We start from the raw sequence: 23,651 nt of genomic DNA, 5'->3' as shown, positions 1-23,651 counted from the left end.
TTGAATGGAAAATGGAGGCTAGACTATTTCCTTACCCACTCAACAGCTTCACACTATGATCTGAGTGCAGGGGTGCCCAGGTGGGAGGACCCCTGAGCGCTCACCACCTCCTGGCTCTCCCATACCTGTGTGTGCACATGCACAAACACCTCCCCAGAATGGTCAGGTAAACCTCCCAAACTAAAACTCAACCCTCACAGGAATAAAATGTACCCCAAGGACCATTCTGTAGTTTTGCTGAGAAACTAATGAATTGTTAACATGATTTGTTATGTTACTAACTTGTGTCACAGATGTAACCATTTTGACTTCTGTCATTTGTTTCAGAAGTCAGCACTTAGCAGTTCTGACTCATCATCCAGGGTACAAATGGTTTCCTTAGAAACCATGCAAAAGATAGTGCTTGAAACGTCTGTCTTTATCCATCAAAATCCAAGGAAGTATGTTAAAAATTTTAAATACCAGTTTCAAAATTAAAAGTATTTAATTTCTTCTTTTATTTTGATTTATTCTGTTTTTATTTTATTTATCTATTTATCTATTTATTTATTTATTTATATTTGAGGTCAGAGGATAGTAAAACCTGCCCTGAAAGGAATCTTTCCTCTAATTCCTAGTTCAACATTTTTGGCAAGGAGCAAGCTTGGAGCTCTCATTCTTTTGATTTATTCTTGCAGTGGAAATAATTTAAGGCAAATGTCTGTTTTGCCCTTATTCCAGTTCTTGACTTTTATTTCCAAAATAAATTACTTTAACATTCCTATTTGAAACAGGGTATCCTGTCTTTCTATTGTGACTGTGTTCATGTAAGACCTGCTACAAAGAAAATGCTGCTGCTGTCCCTAGCCCACTGCAGCGAGGGGCTGGCATCAGGCTGGGGACAGACTCACTCTTCTCTCTTCTCTCTCTGGTTTCATCCTTTCTGAGCTGGTTATGTTTCGGATGAGTTCAGCTGAGTTGCTCCATGTGTCTTCTGAGAGTCATTGTCTGAATGACTGGTCTTCCAGGCCAACCCTGGCCCCAGGCTGCCAGCCACTGAAATGGGCTTCAGGGTTCTGGGAGGCCAGCTTTGGGCTGTGAGACTTGGAACCCGCTCAGTACCCCATAGTGTTTTTCTTGGAGGTCCAGCTACCTAGGAGCCCTCACTCCCAGGCTTGCCTGCCCGGAGAGTGGGATGCTGGCTGCAGACTGTGGCCGCCCTGTGCCAGGCAGGTCCCAGCTGAGTGCCTTCAGGCTCCTGCCTCAGATCAGGGGTTGAGCTGCAGCCTTGTAAGAAACCTCGCTCGCAAGCCAGGAGGGGACAACTTGCTTTCCTGAGAGTGCCTACAGTCTGGCAGATGTGCAGTCCTCGTACAAACTGTCGTTCTGCCTTGCAGCCAGTGCTCTCAGATACAAAGCAGAGAAGGGCTGTGCTTGGAGCCTGTGTAGGAAAAGCCGTTACCAGCTTATTGTGAGTACAGGTGACACATAACGCATCACTGACAACCAGGGGGACTACAAAGAGTGAGAAACTGAAACAGGAGACTGACCAGAAGCAAGGTATCACCTCTCTACACTCTATAGAGGACCAGATTTGGAGATCAGTGGTTTAAAGTTTAGGAGTCTTTTCTTTTTCTTTTTTTTTTTTTTTGTTCCAGGGATTGAACCCAAGGGCACTCAACCCCTAAACCACATCCCCAGCTCTTTTCTAGTTAGAGACAGGGTCTTGTTAAATTGCTTAGGACCTCACTTAAGTTGCTGAGGCTGACTTTGAACTTGCAATCCTCCTGCCTCAGCCTCCTGAGCCACTGGGATTACAGGAATATGCCACTGTACCCAGCTCAGTCCTTTTTTAAAAGTAAAATCACACAGAGAAAGTCAATATGTAGAACTAGGCTCTGACAGGAGAGGTGGGCTGGCCTAGGTTCCCATCCCACCCAGACAGTGATGACAGTGATTCTCTTGCAGTGATGCTGTAAGGAACCCTTATGGCTCCTTGGAACACAGTTTGGGAACCCCTTTCTCCCACCTAGATGCTCTCTGAAATCATGGTGATGGTTTGCCAACATCTGGCAGTGCTGGGCAAAGCAGGCAGGTGCATTCTTGGGAATGGACAGGTTTGAACACAGTCAGACTAGAATTGAAGAGGGATGAGGTGAAAGGCCATCCCAGAGCCTTTGGACAACAGTAGGTCTACTACCTTTTAATGGGCACAGAGCATCTGGGCAGGTGCTTCCTTCTGCCCTTGCTCCTTTAACTGTAGCTTGTAATAAAACACACAGCCTGAAGGATCTTGAAGTATGTTGATATTTCCCAAAGAGACTGAAACTAGAATTGGTGGAGAAATTTTCTCCTGAAAATTGAGGTGGAAACAATCCTTGGAAAAGGAAATCCCTTTGCTAAAACCAGAAGTGCTACAAAAGATTTAGCAGCAACTTTTGAATCCAGAAATCTGAGAACCAGCTGGATAGGTAGGGATCTTATGTGACTGTCCTAGAACCTCAAAGACAGCAGAGAAATCGATCCGATTTTTAAAAGTGCAACAAAAACTACAAGCAGCCAAGCATTCACCCCTCTAATGCCTGCTCTTCCCCATATGTGAAGAAGGAAACTGTTGCCTCCTGCCAAGTTCCTCCCACTAAGCATCCATCATGGCAGCTTGGTTTCCTAGGCACGCTTATGCACACCTTAGATCTAACTGATCACAGATTTTTAAAAATGAACACCATTTTTACCCAATTGGTTACACCTTGAGCTTATTTACAGAGTGTTTGATTAATAATTTGTGCAGCAGCTGTGCATGGCACCCTGGGGTGGCTCCGACTGGATTAACCCTTGGCTTGTAGACTGGAAGTGTGCCAGGCCCCAGAACTCCATGAACCTGAGTGTCACCTCTGTATTTCTGGGTCTGTAATATCAGCCACCCAAATGGTGCTGTCACTAAATCATCCTCTCTCTGCCTCTCAAAGTGTCATGGAAAGTCCCACAGTGGCTTTCTGCCAGCAGTGACTCAGCCCTCCTCCTCACATCTTCACTCTCCTTGTTCCCCTGTCAAGGTGAACAGTGTCCTAAGGGGAACTGTTGAGGATAACTTGTTAATGGTAGGCCAGATTCTCCATTCGCTGGCAGGTTACTAAGTATTTAACTATTCTTAATGTGTCTGTTGCTTCTCAGTGAAAGGGATTCTCAGAAGTTTTGCTATTTGTAGAAAGAACTCAGGTAAAATCAAGTCCAGGAAGGCAAAAAGCATCCATAAGACACACCTGGAACTATGTGTCATTTATGTAAAAATATTTGTTATTTATAAGGCCAACTCCTGTTATTTTATGAATAGAAATACATCTTCAAAAAGTAATTTCCAAATTAGTTATGAAATTTCCAAATTCGTATGAAGTCCATCTACCTGGAGAGGTTGAACTGATACAGCTTGGTAGTAGTGGCTGTTTGTCAGGACCCACCTGTGATGTGCTTTGATGCATTTGGATGCTCACACACTCTTGTTCAGCAGAATGTTATCACTTGACAAGCTTCTGAGGCTGTTCTTCCTGGCATGGTGGCTCTGTACCCAGGAGACCATCACAGAACTGATAGGGGCCGTTGTGATGAGTTCAGTGCATCACCTAGTGCGCATGACAGTCCTGACAGGTGTTGTGCGCCCATTTCACAGGCAAGGAATCGGGCTTGGGGAAATTCCACGATTTGGTCTAAGAATCAGGATGAAATAAGTCTCATGTTGGTCTGCTCTTAACGTCCTCTTGACCACCACATGAGGTTGACTGCTCCAGTTAGTCACAGGTCCGAGTCACACGTGGAGCACTGAGATGGTGCCGCAGCCTTCTGGACTATGGGAAGTCAAGACTGGGGACTCCTGAGGAATAAGCAAGGCGTCCCGCAGCCCGAGCCCAACGCTGATTGCCCTGTGCTGACTGTTTTCCAGTTCCACGCGCTGTCCTCCCCGCAGTCTCCTTTCCCCGCCACTCCCACCTCCAGGCGGGCCTTGCACAGAACGCTGTCTGACGAGAGCATTTACAGTGGCCAGAGGGAGCATTTTTTCACCTCGAGGGCTTCACTTCTGGACCAGGCCCTGCCCAACGACGTCCTCTTCAGCAGCACGTACCCTTCTCTCCCCAAGTCTCTCCCGCTGCGGAGGCCTTCCTACACCCTAGGAATGAAGTCGCTGCATGGTAAGTGCTCCCCGCCGCAGCCAGACCGCCCTGTGGAGAAGGCCGGGTCCCAGACACAGCCTCCACTTGTTTTGCTTGAGGTGGGGGGTGATTATCAGAGAGGCCCTGCTGTGTCAGTTTGTCTTTTCTTGTTTGTGGTGCTGGGATGGAACCCAGGGCCTCACACGTGCCAGGCAAGCGCTGTACCACTGAGCCTTCCCCGCAGCCCTGCATCCTCCCCGCCTCTGTCCTGCTCAGTGGCCCATTCCACTCTCCCCTCAGCCCTAGTGGGAGCTACTTGTGGATCGTGCCATCCTTCCCCCGGCTCCCTCATCCCCTACAAGTTCTCTAGTTCTTCTTTGCTCCAGGAAGTCACCCCCAGTGAGTCAGATTCAAACATGAAACGATCACTTTCCTACCATCAGAGGCTCTTGAAGTAACATAGCATGGCCCTCACCTTTTTCTCCTCTTTTCTCCTCATGTTAGGGCCAGAAAGAGAGAGTTCCTTCTCTGAGTTCCATTACTCTCCCTGAATTCAATCATTCTTGTAATGTGCTGCCTACCTGGAATTGTTCTCTTGCTTTTTTGCACTTCCTTTCTTACCTTGCAGCAGTAAAAAGAGCCCTTCCTTGCGTCCTGCCTGCATGAGCGTGTCAGAGCGAGCCCTGCCTTCTAGAGGTCTGGCTCCCAGCGTGGGCATGGCCCAGTGAGGCAGCCTGCTGGTGAAGGCCCACAGGAGCCCGTGGGCCTCATGGAAGGGGAAGAGAGGGAATGGGCTGCCCTCTGCAGCACCTTCTCCTTACCTCTTGCTTCTCTGAACGTCAGTAGCGGCTTGGTGATTTCCTGTCCTAAACCGAGCAGTCCTTGTTGGACTGATCCCTGCACCCTTGCCTTGTTTGGTGACTACCACTGAAGGTGTTGGGAGGTGGGGAAGGGGTTTTTCTCTTGGGGTGGTTTATCCCCCTATATGGAAATTTGAGCCCCAGAGATAAAAGGGCAGAAGGGTTGTGAGTGGCACACAAAATCATCTGTTCCACCTACTTTTTGTTGGAAGCAAGTTTAAATAGAACTGAGCATTTAATATCTTGCAGTATTTGTTGACTTCCATTTACTCATAATTTTGCTAATTTTAAGCACATTAATAACTAGCAGCTGCAGTTCAGAGCCGTTCTTCATGTAATTTGAAAGGGAAAACAAGCACTAAATATACCCTGGCTTACCAGGCCAGCACAGTAGGTGGGGCTTTTTAACCCCTTGTGAACAGGTATTTCTAGAGTTACGTCAATTTTAAGGGAGAGTTTTACTTTTATTCTGAATCTGCCTGGACCTGTGTTAGCTCACATTCTGAGGGGCACGCTCTGCCATGTTCCCAGCGTCTGCCCCTTGAGGGTCTTTAGATTTCACGAGCTATGCTTTTCTGCCCCTCAGTTGCCCTCCCTGTCTGCAGTCCACCTCTGTGAATGTAAGCAGTAGCAGTGTGCTCTCAAACGGCACAGAGTGGCTTCTGGCGCTCTTTCCCCCCGACCCTGGACTAAGGAAGGTTATTTAAGATGTCAGTTGTTGACAGTGGTCTAATATTTGTATTCAACCAGTTGTCACCTTAGGAAGAACTGGATGTTAGACTTCTGTGACCAAAACTGCTCGTGGGAGGGAATGACCTGCGTCCTGGGAAGGAGAGCAATTCCAGCACCTACCCCAGAGTCCCTTCCTGGCTTGGTTCCCTACAAGTGCCTCACACACTCACACTGTCTGATTTGCTTCCCACACCACCTGCACGCCCACCTGTGGAAGCCAGTGGGCCATGCCTGGGACACAGGGCAAACATGGGCCAGGCATATGCCTCTCACCAGTCCCAGGGCTAGGGTGCAGAGACTGGGGTCAGATCCCAGCTCTAGTCCAGATAAAACTAAGCCCTGTTGTCTCCCATGCCAGGAAGAAGCATCCTGGACTGGTTTCCAAATTCAGCTCTCCTTCGGAGTAGGCTCTTCTTCCCAGCTTGAATCCTGGCCTCCATTAAGGAAAGCTGAATGCCAAAGCCACCTGAGCCCCACTGTGGATAGACAGCTGCTCCCAGAGCAGACCTGTTGCCACATTGCAGAACTAGTGCCCCCATGACTCACTCCCGGGAGAGGGATGGCAGGAGGTTATTTTATAAATGAGCCAGGCACAGTGGCGCATGCCCTATAATCCCAGTGACTTGGGAGGCTGAAGAAAGAGGACTGAAAGTTTTGGACCAGCCTGGGCAATTTATCAAGACCCTGTCCCAAAAATAAAATAAAACGGGCTGGGGGTGTCGCTCAGTGGTAGAACACTGGCCTAGCATGCAAGAGGCCCTGGGTTCCATCCCCAGTACCACCACAAAAGAGAAAGAAGGTAGGAGACTGGAGGAAGCCAGTTCCTGTTTTAGGCCAGCTTTAGGATGGCCACTAGTGACCTGCTAGACTAGACGCTGGTTCTGGTAACGAATGGCTTACAAATTATTTGGGTAATGGAAAATGGGTATATTCACTAGAGGTTCTCCTGTGGGCACAGGCCCTATGCTGACCCTTGTCCCCTTCTGCAGGAGAGTTCTCGGCCTCGGACAGCTCCCTCACTGACATCCAGGAGACCCGAAGGCAGCCAATGCCAGACCCCGGCCTGATGCCCCTGCCTGATGCTGCTGCAGATTTGGACTGGTCCAACTTGGTCGATGCTGCCAAAGCCTACGAGGGTGAGTCCACCGTGATCCACGCAGGACAGCCTGGGATCCTCAGGGCCACGCTGCCGTGTGCAGAGTTGTGATCGAGTCTCTGTCTGTCCTGCTGCCCCAGATACACTGACGGCATGTGCACGGCCCAGGGAGCTACTAGCTATGGAGCACCCAGTAGGGCCAGACCCTGAGCTGGGCGCCTGCTTTATTAATCAGATGGAACCTGCTGTTTCCTCTATGAGGAATTCATAACATGGATGCCTCACCTCCCCCACACATGGGGAGGGCAGAGGGTAGAGGAATTCCAGCTGTCCCTTGACGGGAAAGAATATTTTTTCAGAGGGTCTCTGATCACGTTGGAAAGACGTCGCTGCAAACTGCACAGTCGGCTGTGTGGGGATGAGCGTCCTGCTTGGCTGTGCCCAGCCCCAGCCAGTGCTGGTGCCTCGCGCTCACCTGGCCAAGTCCAGTGCTTGTTTGCTGTCTGCAGTGTTCCTTTGCCAGCCTGCTGGCTCTGTGCTGGCTCTAGGGTGGTGGTTCTTAAATGCAGGTCCTCACGCTGGGACTGGTCTACCGAAATGAAAAACCCTGAAAGCAGTGCAGTGTGAGTGTCGACAGAAGGCTGCCTACTGTTCTTGAGTGAAGACTGATTTTATTCTAAGAATATCATTCCACAATTTGGGATGCTAAGATATTCTTTATAAAATTATGATATCAAATGATTTTTGTATTGATCTTATTTGGGAGAGTTAAAAGTTGTATTCCATCAGGTTTTAATTTGGGGACAAAATTTACCAGGTTCAGAATTCAGAGGCCAAGTAACTGGAGTAGTCCACAGCTACTCTCATCACCTCCTTCATATTCGTTAGTGGCTGGAAGTTCACCAGTACTAACCTGATTTTTCACTCATTGGTTAATCGCCATATAAATTTTAAGCTGGGATATTTTGAAACGCAGGTGGTGTGGACTAAGGCTGAAGCCCACCAGAGTGACCGGGCATCTTGTGGAACACACCCCAAGAAGTTTCAAGAAGCTTAAGTCCAGTTCTTTAATGCATTTATATCATACGAATGGTACAAAAAGCCTTGGTCTGGAAATTTGGCACAAGACCTCTTTCCAGGGGAACACTTACTAGAACGCCACTTGGATCAGTCGGGAAAGAGGGCACTAGAAACTGACTCAGGGTGGTGACATTTTAAAGGGAGGTTACAACGTTACTATCCTCTTACAGCTAAAACAGTGATATTTTTCATTGTAATGGTCGAGAAATAAGATTTCAAACACATTTCTATGCACTGATTGGTCTTGACTGTCCATGTAGACCAGTTGGTGAATTTCTACAGCTAGGACCCAGGCATGCGGTTCCAAAACGTTCTGTGGTTTCTTATCTCCTTTCAGTCCAGAGAGCCTCGTTTTTTGCTGCTAGTGATGAAAACCATCGGCCTTTGAGTGCGGCGTCCAACAGTGACCAGCTTGACGACCAGGCTCTGGCCCAGATGAAGTCATACAGCAGGTTGGTGGCCCGGTGGCGAGGGCACCACTGTGCACCATGTGTCACCCCGTGATAGTGACCAATATGGCAAAGGAGGGACGTAAGCCACCTGGATTAGCCGAATAAAGCGCACCACTGCATTGCCAGGCACTTTATTTTTTAGTTAGAATGCTGGTAACTGAGCACTGCAAACGATTTAACTGTTGTCGATAGACTTGAGGTCATGGTCATGAGTAGTACATGATGCCATCACTCATTCACACCCTCAGCACTTTTTAGGCTAAGTGAGAGAACTCGTCTGCGCTGCATGTCCTGGGCCCAGTGCTGTGAGTCCTGGATCTGGGTCTTTAGTCTTCCCCAGCTGCCATCACTGCCATTGCCCGTGTGCCCCATCTCAGCGACTTCTGCCGGGTGCCTCAGGTCTCCTGTGCTAGGAAGCAGGATCACCAGGATAGTTAAGGATATGTGTAAAATAAGGAGCAAATAAGCAACAATGGAGGTCCAGCGGTTTCCTCTGAGTTAAGAGCATGGACATTAACTTCTGTTTAACTGTGTGAAGACTGAGTGTCCTGTTCTCCTCTTACTTTCAAATGGCAAGGTGGTTGCATAGAGGATGAGTAAGAATCTAGGTCAGAAGTGGGTGGAAGCAGGAAAAGCAGGTCAACATGGGTCCTGCTCATGGCCTGTGGGATGCAGCTTGAGGACTTCTTCTCTGAACAGGCTACAAGGACAGGCTCTTAGCCAGGAAAGTGTAGTAAGAGCAATGATCATTAGTTCTGAGTGTAAAAGATAGATGCCACTTTCATGCTTATTAGGACAGCAGGGCGAGCTGAGCGCCAGTGAGTTTAGCTACTGAAAACTTAAAAGAAAAAAATAAAGGATAGAGTCAAAGGAAAGCCAAAACATGCCTTTTAGGATGCAGTCTCCAACAAAGAGAAGTCTAAGTCAGACTGTTTGCCTGAGGAAGAGGGGTGTTATGGAATCTCAGGATGAGGGTAAGAATTGGCTCTTTGTTTAGTGTGGACTAAGCAGATGCAAATGGAGTTATGTATGTTTTAAGGTACTATCAGTGAACTCACAGACACAACTCATTTTGAAGACTCTGTAGAAGTCCAGGTAGATTCTAAGAGTTTTGTCAGCCCGACAGCCTGCACTGGCTTTGTGAAGACATGCTGCTCCCCATATGCAGCCTCCTATCCTGTCGCATCTTTGACCTTCCACCTGCCCCAAATTTGGCCTGCCTGCTGTACCACATTGTGTGGTTGTGGATTACTGCTGACCGCTTCCCTTTTCAAAGCCATATGTTGTCAACCTTAGTTGGTTGTCCTGTCTTAGAAGTTCAGAGGTCATTATCATTCCTTGGCCAGCAGCCTTGTCATGCTCCATGCCACTCTGGATTTTCCTTGGAGCTGTTATTGACTTAGAATGAGAAGAAGGAACGACACAGTTCATTTTAGGTCAGGATTGCAAGCTCGAACTTTGATTTTTGAAGTAAAGAATGCCTTTTATTCCATAACTGAGAAAATCCAGAGTCACTGCCTCTTCCCCCTTGGCCTCTGGAAAAAGGATAATTTTAAGATAGTATCTTAAAACATCTATAACTCCATCTGTGACTTCCCAGCAGAAGACTTCAAGTCTCCTGTGTGACTGAGGTCATGTGACTTAGCTAGAACTCACCCAGGAAGCTGTCAGCAGCTTGGATTCAGGTAGAGGAGGTGAGGCAGGAAGCTGACAGAGGTCCTGGCTCTGGGTGGGAGCATACATGCTGTGGGGTCCCACAGGCAGGCTGGTGGCCTCTGTCCTTCAGCACCTGTTGGTACCTGCCTCACACAATGTAACTAGCACTTCAGATAGAAAGTGAGAAAGCATGAAGCAAACTGCTGAGCATAGTGGCCCAGGATGTAAGACATTAAGCTTTGACAAGCCTCTGAAACATGTCATCTCATTTTTAAAACATTTTAAGATGCTTAGTGTTTAAGACAAGGGCATGACTTAGCTGCACCTGCAGTCGTTTTCTCGGGAACCCGCGACCTGTCCCATCCCCAAACAGATCCTGCACCAATCCCACCCACCCTGCAGGAGTAGCTCTTCCTGACAGCTTCCAGGAGAGGTCCCTCAGGAGTCACTGTTTGTGACTGTGGATCTGCCCGAATGTACCTCCTACACTGCCAGAGAGACCTTTTTTGCTTATTGTCACTTATTCTTCTGTCAGTGGATGCAGCATCTTTAACAAAGCAAGCTATTGGTTAACTGTGTTTCACGCCTGTGACACCTTTTATTAAGATCACCATTTTCTTCTTTAAAGTGAAAAATGCACATTGGGTTATCATGTTGGGTAATTGCACTTGCACACCATTTCTTCTACATGAGTACAGCCTGCTCAGACTTGGGCTGGGGAACCCAGCCTTGGAGGTGCCTGCGAGCCCAGCCTTTTGTTTCTCGTTCCCAGCAGTAAAGATTCCTCTCCCACTCTGGCTTCTAAAGTGGACCAGTTGGAAGGTATGCTGAAGATGCTTCGCGAAGATTTGAAGAAGGTAAACATACTTTCAGAGCAAATTGCCCTGCCCGTGGGAGCAACCCGCCCCAGAACTGTGAGCGCTCCTTTAACAGTTTTGCTGGAACATGGTGTGGGCGTCTCCCCTGCAGCTTTCTATGCACACGCTCAGGGCAGTGTGGAGCTCAGGTCCTGCAGACAGTTCTGCAAGGTCTCCGCTATCACATGTGCAGAAAGTGGCTCCTGTTGTGGGAAGGCCTTTGCACCCCCAGCCCTCTCACGGACCCCCCACCCTTGTGTGTTTTGTCAGTAGCCCAGACCCCCATGTGGTCCTTGTTACTAGGACTTTCACACGAGGAGAACTGAATGTCCTTTTGTTTCTTGGGTGTCTTTTAAACTTGATCAAGATGTAGCCATGAAAACAGTGGCGCAAAATTCAGGTTGGGCCTTGTTAATAGTCTTAAGTACACACCAAGGTATTTCTATTCCAAGCTAGTCCTATAGATTAGAAGCTCCCTGGAAACCCTTCTCCCTGAACTTAGAGTGGCTTCACCCCAGGACAAGACCTTGGTGTTTAGTGGGATGAAAAAATGGAAATGACTGATGAAGGGACCCCTGGCTCCTCCTTCCCAGCCCACACCAGGCAGGGCCCCTTGCTAGTTCTCCTCTCCTTGCTCCACCTCCAGGAAAAGGAGGACAAAGCCCACCTGCAGGCGGAAGTGCAGCACTTGCGGGAAGACAACCTGAGGCTGCAGGAGGAGTCCCAGAACGCCTCGGACAAGCTGAAGAAGTTCACCGAGTGGGTCTTCAACACCATAGACATGAGCTAGGGACGAGGGAGAGGAGGAGGGCGCGGGAAGCCCCTCCTCCCGCCTTCAGGAGCCTCCTCAGCACCTTCCCCAGCCTCCCGCCCCCTCGGGAGTGCACAACACGACATTTGCAGATCAACAATCATTATCTGCCTTTTGTAGAAAAGAAAAAAAACAAGTAAATAAAAATTTTAAAAAGTAAAATAAAAGTTTAACTGCTAAAATGTGAATGTCTTTATTTTTTTGCACAATATCTTTATCTGTTATGTATTTAAACAGAAACTGGGCCTAGGACCAGGGTGCCTCCTGGCCGTCTGCCTCTATTCCCATCAGCTTTCTTATCTATTTCAGGTAACCCAAGCTTTCCCTGTTATCTAACAAGTGTCATTGTTCCTACGAAAATAAAGTTTTTTTAACTTGTTTATTTGGGAGTGGGGGAAGGGTATTTCCTTCTTCCTAAAATGCCTGGAGAGGGAGGAGCTTTGAAAAAGGGCCCACCTCCCTTGAAGGACTTGTGTGCGAGCTGGTGTTGCTCGTCCCTTTCAGAGACCAGCCGGACAGGGGTCATTTTATACAGCAAGTCAGTAAACCAGAGAGAGACATGAGCAAGCCTGCAGGTCGTGCCCCTGCTGATCCTGCATTGTGATGTCACTTCCTGCCCTTCCTTTCCCAGGGAGATGATCCTAGGTGTGCCCTTCTGCTATGGCTTTTTTTTTGTTTGGCTTAAGGAAGTCCCACTAAATTGGAATCGACCTCTCTATAGCTCCCTGGCTCCAAACATTGATTGGTTTCCTAATTCTGCCAACCAAAACCTTACTTGTATGCCTTTTGGTCAAAAGTATATATACTTGTTGGAGATTTTTAAAGCTAAAGATGTAGCAAAAAAAATTTAATTAAGCTTGCTCAAAATGACTATATTAATAAATCTTCCTCTCCAAAGCAAGACTTCACCAGTGTTTGTAATTAGGAAAAGCTAACAGTGAATGTTAAATCATGAATTTTAATCCTTGCTTGTTAGGAGCACTGACTGTAATAGAATGGGCTTTTGAAATCTGCATGTCCCAGTGTGAAATCTAAGCACGGCCTTTTCTGCATCCTTTTGTGCCCATCCAAAGGATTCTGCTGCAGAAATTACTGATGTGCTTTTTCTCCTGTCTAGTGGTGCAGGCTGCTGTGAGCCCCTGGGCAGTCGCTGCTGCAGAACACAGACAGGCCAACCAGTGTTGACTGACCCCAGGACACCCCCTTGTTTCTTGCCCTCATAATTGCCACTAAACTGACCCCTCTGCCCCTCCAGGGATGACTCTGGTCTAAGGGGACATTCAGCAATCTAGTGGCATGTGCTTGGAAGTTCCTTGCCTGAGTGATAAGAACTCATTCCTTGTCCCCTCCCCGAAAGAAACAGGATGGATCCCCCTCTCCCCACCACACTCACTACCAGACTTTTATGCTATAGTTTCATTCATGATTGTGGTTTCTCCATGGGACTTTTTTCCCCCCCGGTAACATTTCTGTTATGGAAATAGGAAGATTTCGGAGTGCTTTGTAAAGATTTCCATTGCCTCTTTCTCTCTTTCCCTTGTATAAAGGAGATTGTACATTGCCTGATGTCTCTTTGTAAATGAGAAATATTGCCACCATCCAAGCATTCTGAAGTCTTGCTTATCCTGAGTTTCATTTTCCTTCTGTTTTCCATTTTCTTTGGGGACTTGGGGCAAGCTATTTATTAGAGTTTTGCAAGAGTTCTTGTTTAAAGCCTCTAAAGACTACTTGTAAAATTCAAACAATAAAATTCATTTTAAACACTTTTAAAATGCTTGATGTTATTGCTTGAGGTTTTCTTCCCTGAAAGAAAAATTTACTGACTCTTTGCATCCTGAGTTTTTTATCAAGTTTGATTAACGCTGATTCTTGAAAGTTTGTCCTTTTTAGAATTTTAATAAGCTTTTTTACCCTGTTCACAAGTCCATAGAGAGTTTCCATTTTGCCTTTTCTGTTTATGATTTAGTATTTGCAGAGCACTTTATAATTAGTCACCTCTTCATTATCCACATGTGGATTTTCCATAACAATATTGTCATTCCCTGAGACCAGCACATTTTTGAACTGCTTACCACGTCTCCCAACTCCGTGTCAGATGTTGTGTGCTCAGGGAATACAAATGCCTGTTAATATTAGACTGTGCAAAATATAATTAGAAAAGTTAATCTATTAAAAAAGAAATCAATGCATTCTAAAGTCGAACAGCCATTTTTGTTTGTTTGTTTGTTTACTCATCACGTCACTGTTCCTCTCCAGTGGTGCAGCTAATCGAGAGCTGACACTAGTTTCTTCCACTTATTTCATTTATTTGGTTCAACAATTCTACAAATTCTAGAAATAGAAGATGAGGACGAGAGTAGATGCCAAAATATTCTGATTGACAAGGTAAAAAGGTCTGTGTAGACCATGATTCTTAACTCGGTTTGGAGGTTTTCTAGGTTGTTTCTGAAGGACTGGGCACATGGGTTGGGAGCTTGGGGGTGCATCTGCCTTGACGGAGGATGTTCATCCTCCAGCAGACCCGAAAGGCCAATTGGCTGTGCTCCATGTCCACTGCAGGTGAAAGCCGGGTGGGTTCCTCACTCCTAAATGGGGCTCACAGTGAAAGGAAGCAGGCCCAGCCAACTTCAGCAGTTTGCCTCTGACTAAATGCAGCATGATGACCTGAACCCAGATTCCAGTCTCAGTGCTGGGTTCTGGCAGCTCTCAGGTGCTGCTTCCCCAGAATGAAAGAAGTGGAGGATTTTGAGTTTAGAATGGCCAGGACCAACCAGCGAAAACTTGGCCACCGTTAAACTGCAATGAGAAAAGGATGCTGCAGTCATGTTGAGAGCTCGCCCATAAAAAAATTTGCCACTACCTGTCCATGGGAATGATGATACTTGGATAAAAAAGACATTTGACTGAGACTGGGGCTCAAGCCCTGTCCATTAATGTCACATCAGTGACCTTAGGTGAATTACCTCATCTAGTAAAAGAATGACAGCCTCGTTCTTGCAGAGTTCGAATGGTGCGTGGCGCACCAGTGACTGCCAAACCACAGCTGCTCAGACACATCTCCCTTTGTCCTCCATCTCGATAGTGTCCAGCCAAGTGGGATAGTAGAACCAGAACGGGCTGGTCCACTCTGCTTAGTATCAGCCAGGTGCTTTTCACCCTTTGCTGTGTAATTTAGACCAGAGACTCCCGAACTCCAGCTTGCATCAGGATCACCTGGGAAGTTCCTTAAACACAAGCCACTTGGCTGCATCCCAGGAGCTGTGATTTAACAGGTCTGCAGTAGACACCTCATATTTAAATAGTCTCCAAGTTCCCAGGTGATCTTGGGATCACATTAGAGGCAGAGTTTAGAGAATAGGTTAACAGGATAATCACAGCATTTGCATTCAATAAAACCCAAGGTACAAGGGCACTTACCTATGTCTAGATACCTGAGCGTTATTGACGCGTTCGTTCACTGACCACAGAGCCTTCTGGCAGGGGGAAGCAGGCTTAAACTAAACTACAGTTGTGTCAACTTTTTTCCCCTTTTTACTAAAATGGTGATTTAGAGCTCTCTTTGCCTGGAATTTTCTAACGTGACTTGAAAGCCCTGTGTTACCTAGATGAAGTTGCAATTGCTTCACCAGCATTAATAATAGGAGACCAATTACTAGGTCAGCAAGGGGTGACCCTAGTGACTGGGGGCTGGCAATTTGGATGACAGAGCCACTAAAGAAAGCAGGGCCCAAGGTGGCAGTTGAAGATCCCAGAGCCAGGCCTTCAGCAGGTGGCCACAATGGAGGGGCGGTGGATACAGAGATTGTGGTTCCAGGCTGGGGGTGTTGAGTTCAAGTCACTGATTTCCAGATTCAGCCCAACCTCCTTGCCAGAATCTCCAAGAACCTATGAAATCTCAAATTTCACAACGGCCCTCCTATGTGGTCCACAAGGTTAAGAAATTGTCACCTAAATGCCCACACTGCACTATAAGCCCATTTTCTCTGCCACTGACCAGAGGGAAGAGGAAGAACTGGATGTGTGTCATTCATATCCTTTATAGAAGCTGGCGCTCAAGACTCGACACCGGCTGTCTTTTCTAAGATGACAGTGATAGCCTGGCACTTATTTTTCTCCTCGTGCCTGTGGCCCTCTGGACCTCACTCCTCTCTGCGTTGGGCTCCCTTGATCGTCAGATTATGTCCTTCCTTCTGGGCCTTCATCCTCAAATCAAGCGCCTTCCACCGTGCCTCTGAACGGTCTCACCTGAGCCCCAGGAGCCTTTTCACCTTCCCCGTTTCTGATCATACCTCTCATAATACCCTCTCGGTCCCCAGAACACGCATCTCTCGAATTCCCTCCCGTGACTCACTCTGAATGAGCACATTCTATTCTGCCCCAGCCAGCGCCTCTGCCAGGCACGGACCCACCTTTCAGCACATGCCACTCATTTTATCCTTCAGTTTGTACCATTTGTGACCCATTTTCAACCTGAATGCTCTCCCTAACCTTTCTCGGTGCCTTACTCTTTAGATAAACATGATCCTTCAGGGATCTCCTGACGTATTCTGTTGATGCATCTAAAATTCCTCTTCCTGAACCAAAATGTGGTGGTGGGGGGTTGTTTATGTTTGATTTTTGTTTGGGTTTTTGCAGGGGATTGAATTCAGGCTCTCTCACGCACCACTGAACTATGTCCCCTGCAGTCCTATTTTTTTTTTTTTTTTTTTTTTTTTTTTTGTGGGGTGGGTACTAGGGATTGAACTCAGGGACACTTAAGCCGTGTTTCCAGCCCTATTTCATATTTTAGAGACAGGGTCTCAGCGAGTTGCTTGCTTTTGCTGAGACTGGCTTTGAACTTGAGATCCTCCTGCCTCAGCCTCCCAAGCTGCTGTATTACAGGTGTGCGCCACCACACCTGCTTGCTGTGTTCTTTTAAATGGGCCGATCTCCCCATTCACCTTTCGGCTCTTGTTAGCATCTCCCAGAGTCTCCAGTGAGCTCACCCCGTCACACCTCTCCTAGGCATTTCATTAAGCAGCAGAAAATCGCCATCCGCCGATAAAATTCAGCTCCTTTTGCAAAATAGGTGGCTGGCAGACACAGGTCAAGGGTGGTGTGTTTTCTCTCAGATGTGGAAGCTAAAAAGGAAGAAGGAAAAGAGAGGTGGCGAGGGTGGATCTCCTGAAAATATAAAATTAGTAGAATGGAAGGGACCAGGAGGAGGGAGGGAAAGGGGACATTCTGGGGAGTGATATTGGTCAAGATATTTTGTTTTATTTTGTGCATGTGCAAATATGTAACAAATCCCACCATTATGTACAGAATACACCAAAAAATGAAAACAAAGTAGGTGGCTGGGGAGGGTATGGGTTCCCTAGCTCATTACCCACACCCCCTGCCCTAAGCATTCCCAGCTCCCTGGGCACACTCAGGTGACCTGCCTGCAAGCAGACAGTTGAAGAGGTGTCCTGCAGCTCCCCTCGCCAAGCTCAAGGAAGCCACTTCCTTCTCCCAACCACTCCCACGTCCAACGTGGGCACACACTCACTCTCCAGTCCTGCTCCCGGGAGGAAAAACTCCCGGGAAATATGTCTAAGAGCGGTTATTCAAATTGCAAACTAGAAGTCATAACCGTTGCCTGGAGGTGGCCTTTTGGTCTCTTAGCGAAGAGGAAGGATGGATTTGTAACTGATCTGGTCATTTTTGGGAAGGACTTTAGGGTATTTGAAAACTTACTTCTCCAAAGAGGCTGAAACACGGCTCCGCACTCTTAGACAACGAACTGTGCTTAGCACATTCTTCCTTTGGTTGGAACAGAGACAAACCGCCCAGTGAAGGTGCAGTTCAAATTAAGGAGGCTCTGCCAGTAAAGCCCGCACCAGAAATGCCATCCAGCCTGACATGACACACCCACCCGCCTCACGGGGAGCTCGGCGTGGGGGTGGGGGGTGGAGTTCCTGTTGTCTGGAAGTATCTGACAGCCATGCTGTGAGAGAGCCAGCGTTCATTTTTGTGGCCCAACCAGCAAAACTGGGAGGGGTGGATGCAAGATATAGGAACAGCTTTTGTTTCCACGTTGATGGTGATGGGGTCGTCACCCAAGCTTGAAGTCAGGCACCAGCCAGGAGCCCCTTGGCCATGACATCCCTTCTCCCCTTTCTTGAGTGACCGGTGCTCTCTTTAGATAAACCAGGAGTCGTGAATCACAGAATGAGGGTCAACAGGGATCAGCAGTCACACAGTTCTGCCCCCAGCCCACGACTCTCTCCTCTTCCCTGTCTTGTCCAGCTGCCTGGGCTTGAGTGTGTCCACTGGCCTGTTCCTGGGGCTGTGCACTTTGCCTTTCAGCTTCTCCTTCACATCCCTCCTTTTATTCAGAGAAAATCTTCCCTTTCACTTTTGTATCACTTCCAGTCCTATCACCTCAAATTATAAAAAAAAATTTAAAAGAACTAAATTTGCCTTTCCAGGTAAAAACCATTAGTATATTGGAAAATGTCAGACCTTCCTGAAGTTATTTCTTCCCCAGGACAACATTTTCTGTTCTCCCAACTTCTTCCATGCGTTATGGTTTCCAGACCCTCCCCTGTCCGAGCATGTATTAAGGGCTCTATTGCTTTATGTGCGATGCCTATCGAGTCCCCACAGAGCCATTTGAGGTGGGCTCCAGAGAGGTCTCCGTTTTGCAGAAGCTGAAGCCTCCAGAGGTCAAGCAGTTTGTTTGCAGCAAGATGGCTGGTGAATGGTGGAACTGGGGGTCGAATCCCAAATTGTAAAGCTGGGTTCCAGGGCCAACATGTTATCACAGTCTGTCTCATTGGTCCCCCACGAGGCTGGGCTGCGTGGGACCTGACCAAGGACCCAGACAGTGAGGCTCATCGGCAGTAGGTGGTGAAGTGCCAGGAGGACTCTCCTCTTCTGGGGGCCCCACGGAGGAGAGGGGCTCGAGGCCTTCAACACCGTCACGTCTCAGAGGCTATCCCTGGAGGTTCCGGTTCCATGCCGCTGTGACACCCTGCGCCCAGTGCCACTCACTCTCCCTGGGCAGGTTGGAGCCATGGACTTCAGAGCTGGTCCCTGTTTCCAGCAAGTTAAAGACAGAGCCGAGATTTCGAGTCTGCTTCTGAGCCCATCTGTTGGAAAGCCGTGTCCAAGGTCCCCGTCTGCTTGCAAACACAACAACCCAGCCCCAGGTGTACACCGCAAATGCTCCCACCTGCCAGCCGAGGCTCCACAGAAGGGCACCTGGGCACAGAGCTTCCGGCAGGACTCCGTCCTCGGCCAGGGGTCTCCGTATCTAGGGTCACTTAAATGACTTCATAGTTGCTTAAAACAACAACCATCTTGTTACATATCATCTTGCTGGTCAAGAACTTAGGCGGGGCTCTGCTGGTGACTCTTCGGCCTTACCTGGGTCACTTGGAGGTGTGCAGCTGGACAAGATGGCTTCACTCTCGTCCCTGGCACCTTGGTGGGGACAGTGGAAGCCTGGGCCCTCCTGGGTTCCTCTCTGCCTCAGTGCAGCATCTGGACCTCTCCACGTGCTCTTTCTAGCAGGGTCATTGGTCTTTAATCACGATGCTCAGGGCTCCCATGCGCCGCAGTGGGAGGGTACCAGTCTTCTTGAGAGCTGGATCCCGAGATGTCAAGCCCAGTGCCAGGAGTGGACCCCCTACCCCAGAATGAGGCCTGTCCTGGAACCTACACCTTGTTTACTCCGCCACGGTCAGCCAGGCCCTCCCTGGGGTCAGCCTGCGCCCCACTCACGCACTGCTAATCAGGCTGAGAAATGCCCGAAGTTTCGGCCTGAGCCATTCAAAAAAAAAAAAAAAAAAAGGCAGTCACCCACTCCTCACGTGGTCACAGGGCCAAAGGGAGTCCCTTTTGAATGTCAGTGCTGGGCAGGGAGGCTCGCTCCTCCCTCCCCTTCCCCACCTGAGGACCAGGTGTCTGTAGCTCATCGCGTGGCGTAGGCTGCCCTGATTTTCTCTCCACCATGGTTTGCCAGCCGAAGAGATCAGCAGAGTGCAAGGACATCAGCCCCCTTCCCACTAAAACTCAGATCTCAACCCGGAAGCCCAGTGGCAAAGGCAGAAGAGCATTTGCAGGTCCCAAGAGGGTATGATGCTGTGTGAGCTCCAGGCCCTGCAGCCCAGCCAAGGCAAGGGCCTGAGAAAGGGCTGGCTCCACACCCCTCGCCCGGCACTCCCAGGATGCAAGGTTTGCTGTGAATTTTGGGAAGCTCTCACGGCCTCCAGAAGACCATCTCAGGGCCAGCTGTAGGGACGGGGTAAGGAAGTAGCTCAGGGCAGGTGGTACGGGGCAGTCTCAGCCAGCAAAGCGTGGGGAAGTTGAGAGTCAGCCCCCAGAGCAGCAAAGGAATGTTCCAGAGCTGCCTCCTCTGCAGCACCCATGACAGCCGTGCTCTGTTGCCAGGGAAGCGATGCGCCAGAATTCAAGTTTGCAGGGCCACGACACCCTCTGCCTGTCGCCTGGCAGTACTGGAGGCAGCCTGCCTTCTGCGCCTGGTGTCACCTCTCATCTCCCGGGGAGCCTGGCTCTCCCTGCACGCCTGCCAGCTGGGGCCAGCCTCAGCTTGCCAGGGAACTGGCCGCCAGGGCCGGCAGGAAGTGGGAACTGGAAGGGCCCTCAGCTGGAGGCAGAATCACCACAGCGATTCCCAGACTACAGTGAGCACCTCTACGTCACCATGGCCCCCTAAGAAAGATGCGGTTCAGCGGCAGAAGGACACCCCCACACGCCTCTTACTCAAGGGCCTGTCAGCTCCCAGCCACATCCTGCCAACCTCTGCTCCCGCAGCTTCTGCCATGCTGCCTGGAGCTGAGTCTCAATTAATGTGGCGACATTAGCCACTGTCTGGGGTTAGGGACAGCTGGAGCACTCGCCCCTCCCCTCTGCCTGGCTGTGGTGCTGTGCTGGTGGGAAGAGGTCTGCAGCCACGGGGCTGGCCAAGGCGAGAGAGCAGGACTTCAACCCTCCCCTGGAGGCAGAGAGGAACCCTGGTAATCAGTCTAGCTGGACAGCAAAGCACACAGAAGCATTGTTTTCGGTATGAAGGCACCCAAATACTCGCAATCTGTCAGAACTGTGCTCGGCTGCAGGGCGGCCCGGTGTTAGTGAGTCCTAGACCACTCTGAGATCTGCCCCCAGGAACTTCTGCCTAGCAAAAAGGTGCACTCTGTTAAGATGATATGTAACAGAGGGGTGTGGAGCCAGCTCTTTCTCAGGCCCTTGCCTTGGCTGGGCTGCAGGGCCTGGAGCTCACACAGCATCATACCCTCTTGGGACCTGCAAGCACAATGTCCTGGCATTGTGCTAAGAATATGTTACCCTGCCCTAGGGTGACTCTGGGAGCTTAGTTGTCCCCGCACCTTGGGGCAGCTCAGAGGGTTAGGGGAGTGCTGGCTCACCAGCTGGGTTTGCAGCCAGGTCTGTTGGGTTCCAACACCCTGCACGCACGTGGCTCCCACTCGGCTGGACCTGATCCTATCCTCAGAAACCCCAAAGAAAAGTCTCACCCCTCTTTCCCAAGGCAGCCCCTCAACTCCTTGGAGGTAGCTGATTTATCCTCTCCATATTCCAATCTTTTCTCCCCAACTAAGCATCCCCTGCTTCTTGCTGCTGCTAACCTTCCTGGCCTCCGTCTCCCAAGCATTCTGGCTTCCTTAGGAAGGGTGCTAGGCAGCCATGAACAGTGTTCTCGGCCTGAAGATCGTTGTTCTTCTGGATCCAGGACTCCTGACCAGGCTGCCCAGGTTGCTGTATTGTTCTGGCCTGTGCTCAGAGGTACTCAACTTCCTGGACATTCCCCGCGTGGTGTTCTAGTGCTTTCCTTTCTGTTCAAAATGGGAATTAGAAGAAGACCTGACATTTGCCTCAAGTAAATCTCATCTTTTTCCATCTGACTGATGGTTTCCATCCTTTGAATAGTTTTAACAATGCTGATCGGTCATTTAGCACAATAGCTCTGTGGGTGATGCTAAATGGGATTCACATGCCTCAGGGAGGAGGCTGCTCCCCATGCTGCCTGGCTGGCACTGAGCTGCAGGACCTTGTGGCCTCCAAACCTGGTCATCCAGGTGTGATCCCCGTTTTCACACAGGGCTCCTGGGGAAGCACGTCCCATCAGCCAGGCTTCGGAACCCAGCACTGAACCCCATCTCAACTCAGTCTGCTGCACACTCAAACCAGGGCCCCCTGCTTGCCCCTCTCCTCCCAGCTTCGCTCCTGGTCCCCACAGCCTTCCCTGCTCCTCCGGCCCCAGGCTTCTGCTGTGGGGGGCGAGGCAGAGATGACCATCCGGGTGGGACTCATGAAGCCGCCCAGGGCTTCCTGTGGAGTTTCCCGGCATCCACTGAGGGTTGTGGGGCTGCAACCTGGAGGTGCTGTGGAGAGGTTGAGGGTGCAGGGGACCCAGGGACCTTGAAACATTACCAGGAAGCCCCAGGGAAGGACGTGAGAGGGAGAGGGGGTGACTCTGGAAGTCCCAGGTGGAGGGACTGTTGATGCTGATGGCAAGAATCTCCCCGCACTGCCCTGAAATCCACGGACATGGAGAGGCAAGTCAGAGGTGCACGGAGTTCCATCCCTGGAGACCAGCAAGCAAGCCGGCTGGGGTCCCCACAGGCCTCGCGGGAGCGTGGGCATGGAGGGCGGCTGCCTCTCACCTGCTTCTTCGCCTCACATTTTGCTCGAGTCATTTCACCCCAGGTTTCTGTTTGTTGTTCTAACTGGGTTCAGCACCTCTTTGGAAATGTCACCACAGCATAAAGTACAGGGGAGCCTCACGGTAGAATCTATTTTCAATTTATTAATTTGTTGTTGTTATTATTTTGTAGTGCTGAAGATCAAACCCAAGGCCTCCACAAAATCTTTCTTGGTGTGTGTGCCAGTATTGAACCCAGGGGTGCTTAACTCCTGAGTCACATCCCCAGCCCTTTTTTATATTGTATTTAGAGACAAGGTCTTGCTGAGTTGCTTAGGACCTCACTAAGTTGCTGAGGCTGGCTTTGAACTTTCTTCCAATCCTCCTACCTCAGCCTCCTGAGCTGCTGGGATTACAGGAGCCCAGCCACACAATCTTTTTTAAAAAATCAGATACTATCAGATAATTGGATAAAGGAGTTAATCAGCTTAATGATCAAAAGGTGCTTCTTAGAAATAATTCACTCAGAACTCTCCAGAAAGAGACCCTCTCTTTCCTGCATGACCACAAATTAACCATTAAGAGGAATGAGGGAAGCGACATGCAGGTAAATGTTTGCAGAGAGGAGATGGTGCACAGCAAAAGAGTAAAGGAAGGAGGTGAAAGTCCTTCTGATATTATGCTTTAAGTCTCTGAAAAGAAAAAGTGGGCTTTGATGGATAAAAACTGGATTTCCGCCTGCTTATTGGGAACACAACTGATATCTGAAAGCCACGGAGGTCACGAATTTGGAAGAAAATCACAGTGGGATCCAAAGAGACAGAACCCCTTGGGAGGTGTTCACATAAATAAATCTGTTTTTTGTGAGCCTGATTTCCACCCAGAGGAGCCAAGGAGCCCCTGGAACAGTTACAGCCCAACGCCCAACCTGAGCTCCAACTGCAGGCTTCTGGCGCCCTCTGCTGTCTGCTTCTTGACTTGCTCCCAAGTGAGGAGAGCGGATTGCCACAGATTCGGACCGGTTCTGAAGGTAAGCTGTGGGCTCTCCTGAGGTTGTAACAGCCTCTACTTTGATTTGAGCAGGACCTGCATCCCTGCACTAGTGTGCGGAGCTGGGAGTAGCCATTTATTGAATAGGTGATCCCCACCTCCCCAGCACAATTTCTTTCAAGGGCTTTTCTGGGTACCTGGGGTGAGGGATGAAGGGGGACTTTCAAGAAAGCCTCAGAGGATTGGAGCAAATCAAAAGGTCTTGGCTGAACCCAAGCCTCCCCCATGAGGTCCTGCTACATCCCTGGGAGACCGTGCAGAACCTGGCAGTGCCTGTCCCCTCCC

General features: G+C 49.3%; 1 protein-coding gene and 1 pseudogene across 15 annotated transcripts in view; one reads left to right on the top strand and one right to left on the bottom strand.

The window, feature by feature from the left end:
* The window catches only part of SIPA1L1 (signal induced proliferation associated 1 like 1), a 362,908-nt gene extending 349,478 nt beyond the window's left edge, over positions 1-13,430 (top strand). For 12 of the 14 annotated variants that reach the window (XM_079127085.1, XM_079127079.1, XM_079127078.1 and 9 more), the window contains 5 exons: positions 3,917-4,163; positions 6,706-6,852; positions 8,230-8,344; positions 10,773-10,857; positions 11,504-13,430. In XM_079127085.1, the coding sequence (XP_078983211.1) occupies positions 3,917-4,163; positions 6,706-6,852; positions 8,230-8,344; positions 10,773-10,857; positions 11,504-11,647 (738 nt within the window). In that variant the 3' untranslated portion in view covers positions 11,648-13,430. The remainder of the gene's footprint in view (positions 1-3,916; positions 4,164-6,705; positions 6,853-8,229; positions 8,345-10,772; positions 10,858-11,503) is intronic. The other 2 variants (XM_079127077.1, XM_079127075.1) reach the window with 1 other exon arrangement.
* The window catches only part of LOC306653995 (dnaJ homolog subfamily B member 6-like), a 420,043-nt pseudogene that overhangs the window by 323,123 nt on the left and 73,269 nt on the right, over positions 1-23,651 (bottom strand). The window lies entirely within an intron of this gene.

Source organism: Sciurus vulgaris, assembly GCF_902686455.1.
Source record: "Sciurus vulgaris genome assembly, chromosome: 2".
Classification (NCBI taxonomy): domain Eukaryota; kingdom Metazoa; phylum Chordata; class Mammalia; order Rodentia; family Sciuridae; genus Sciurus; species Sciurus vulgaris.
Note: the sequence above shows the minus strand (reverse complement) of the source record. Positions and strands in the feature narration are given on the sequence as shown.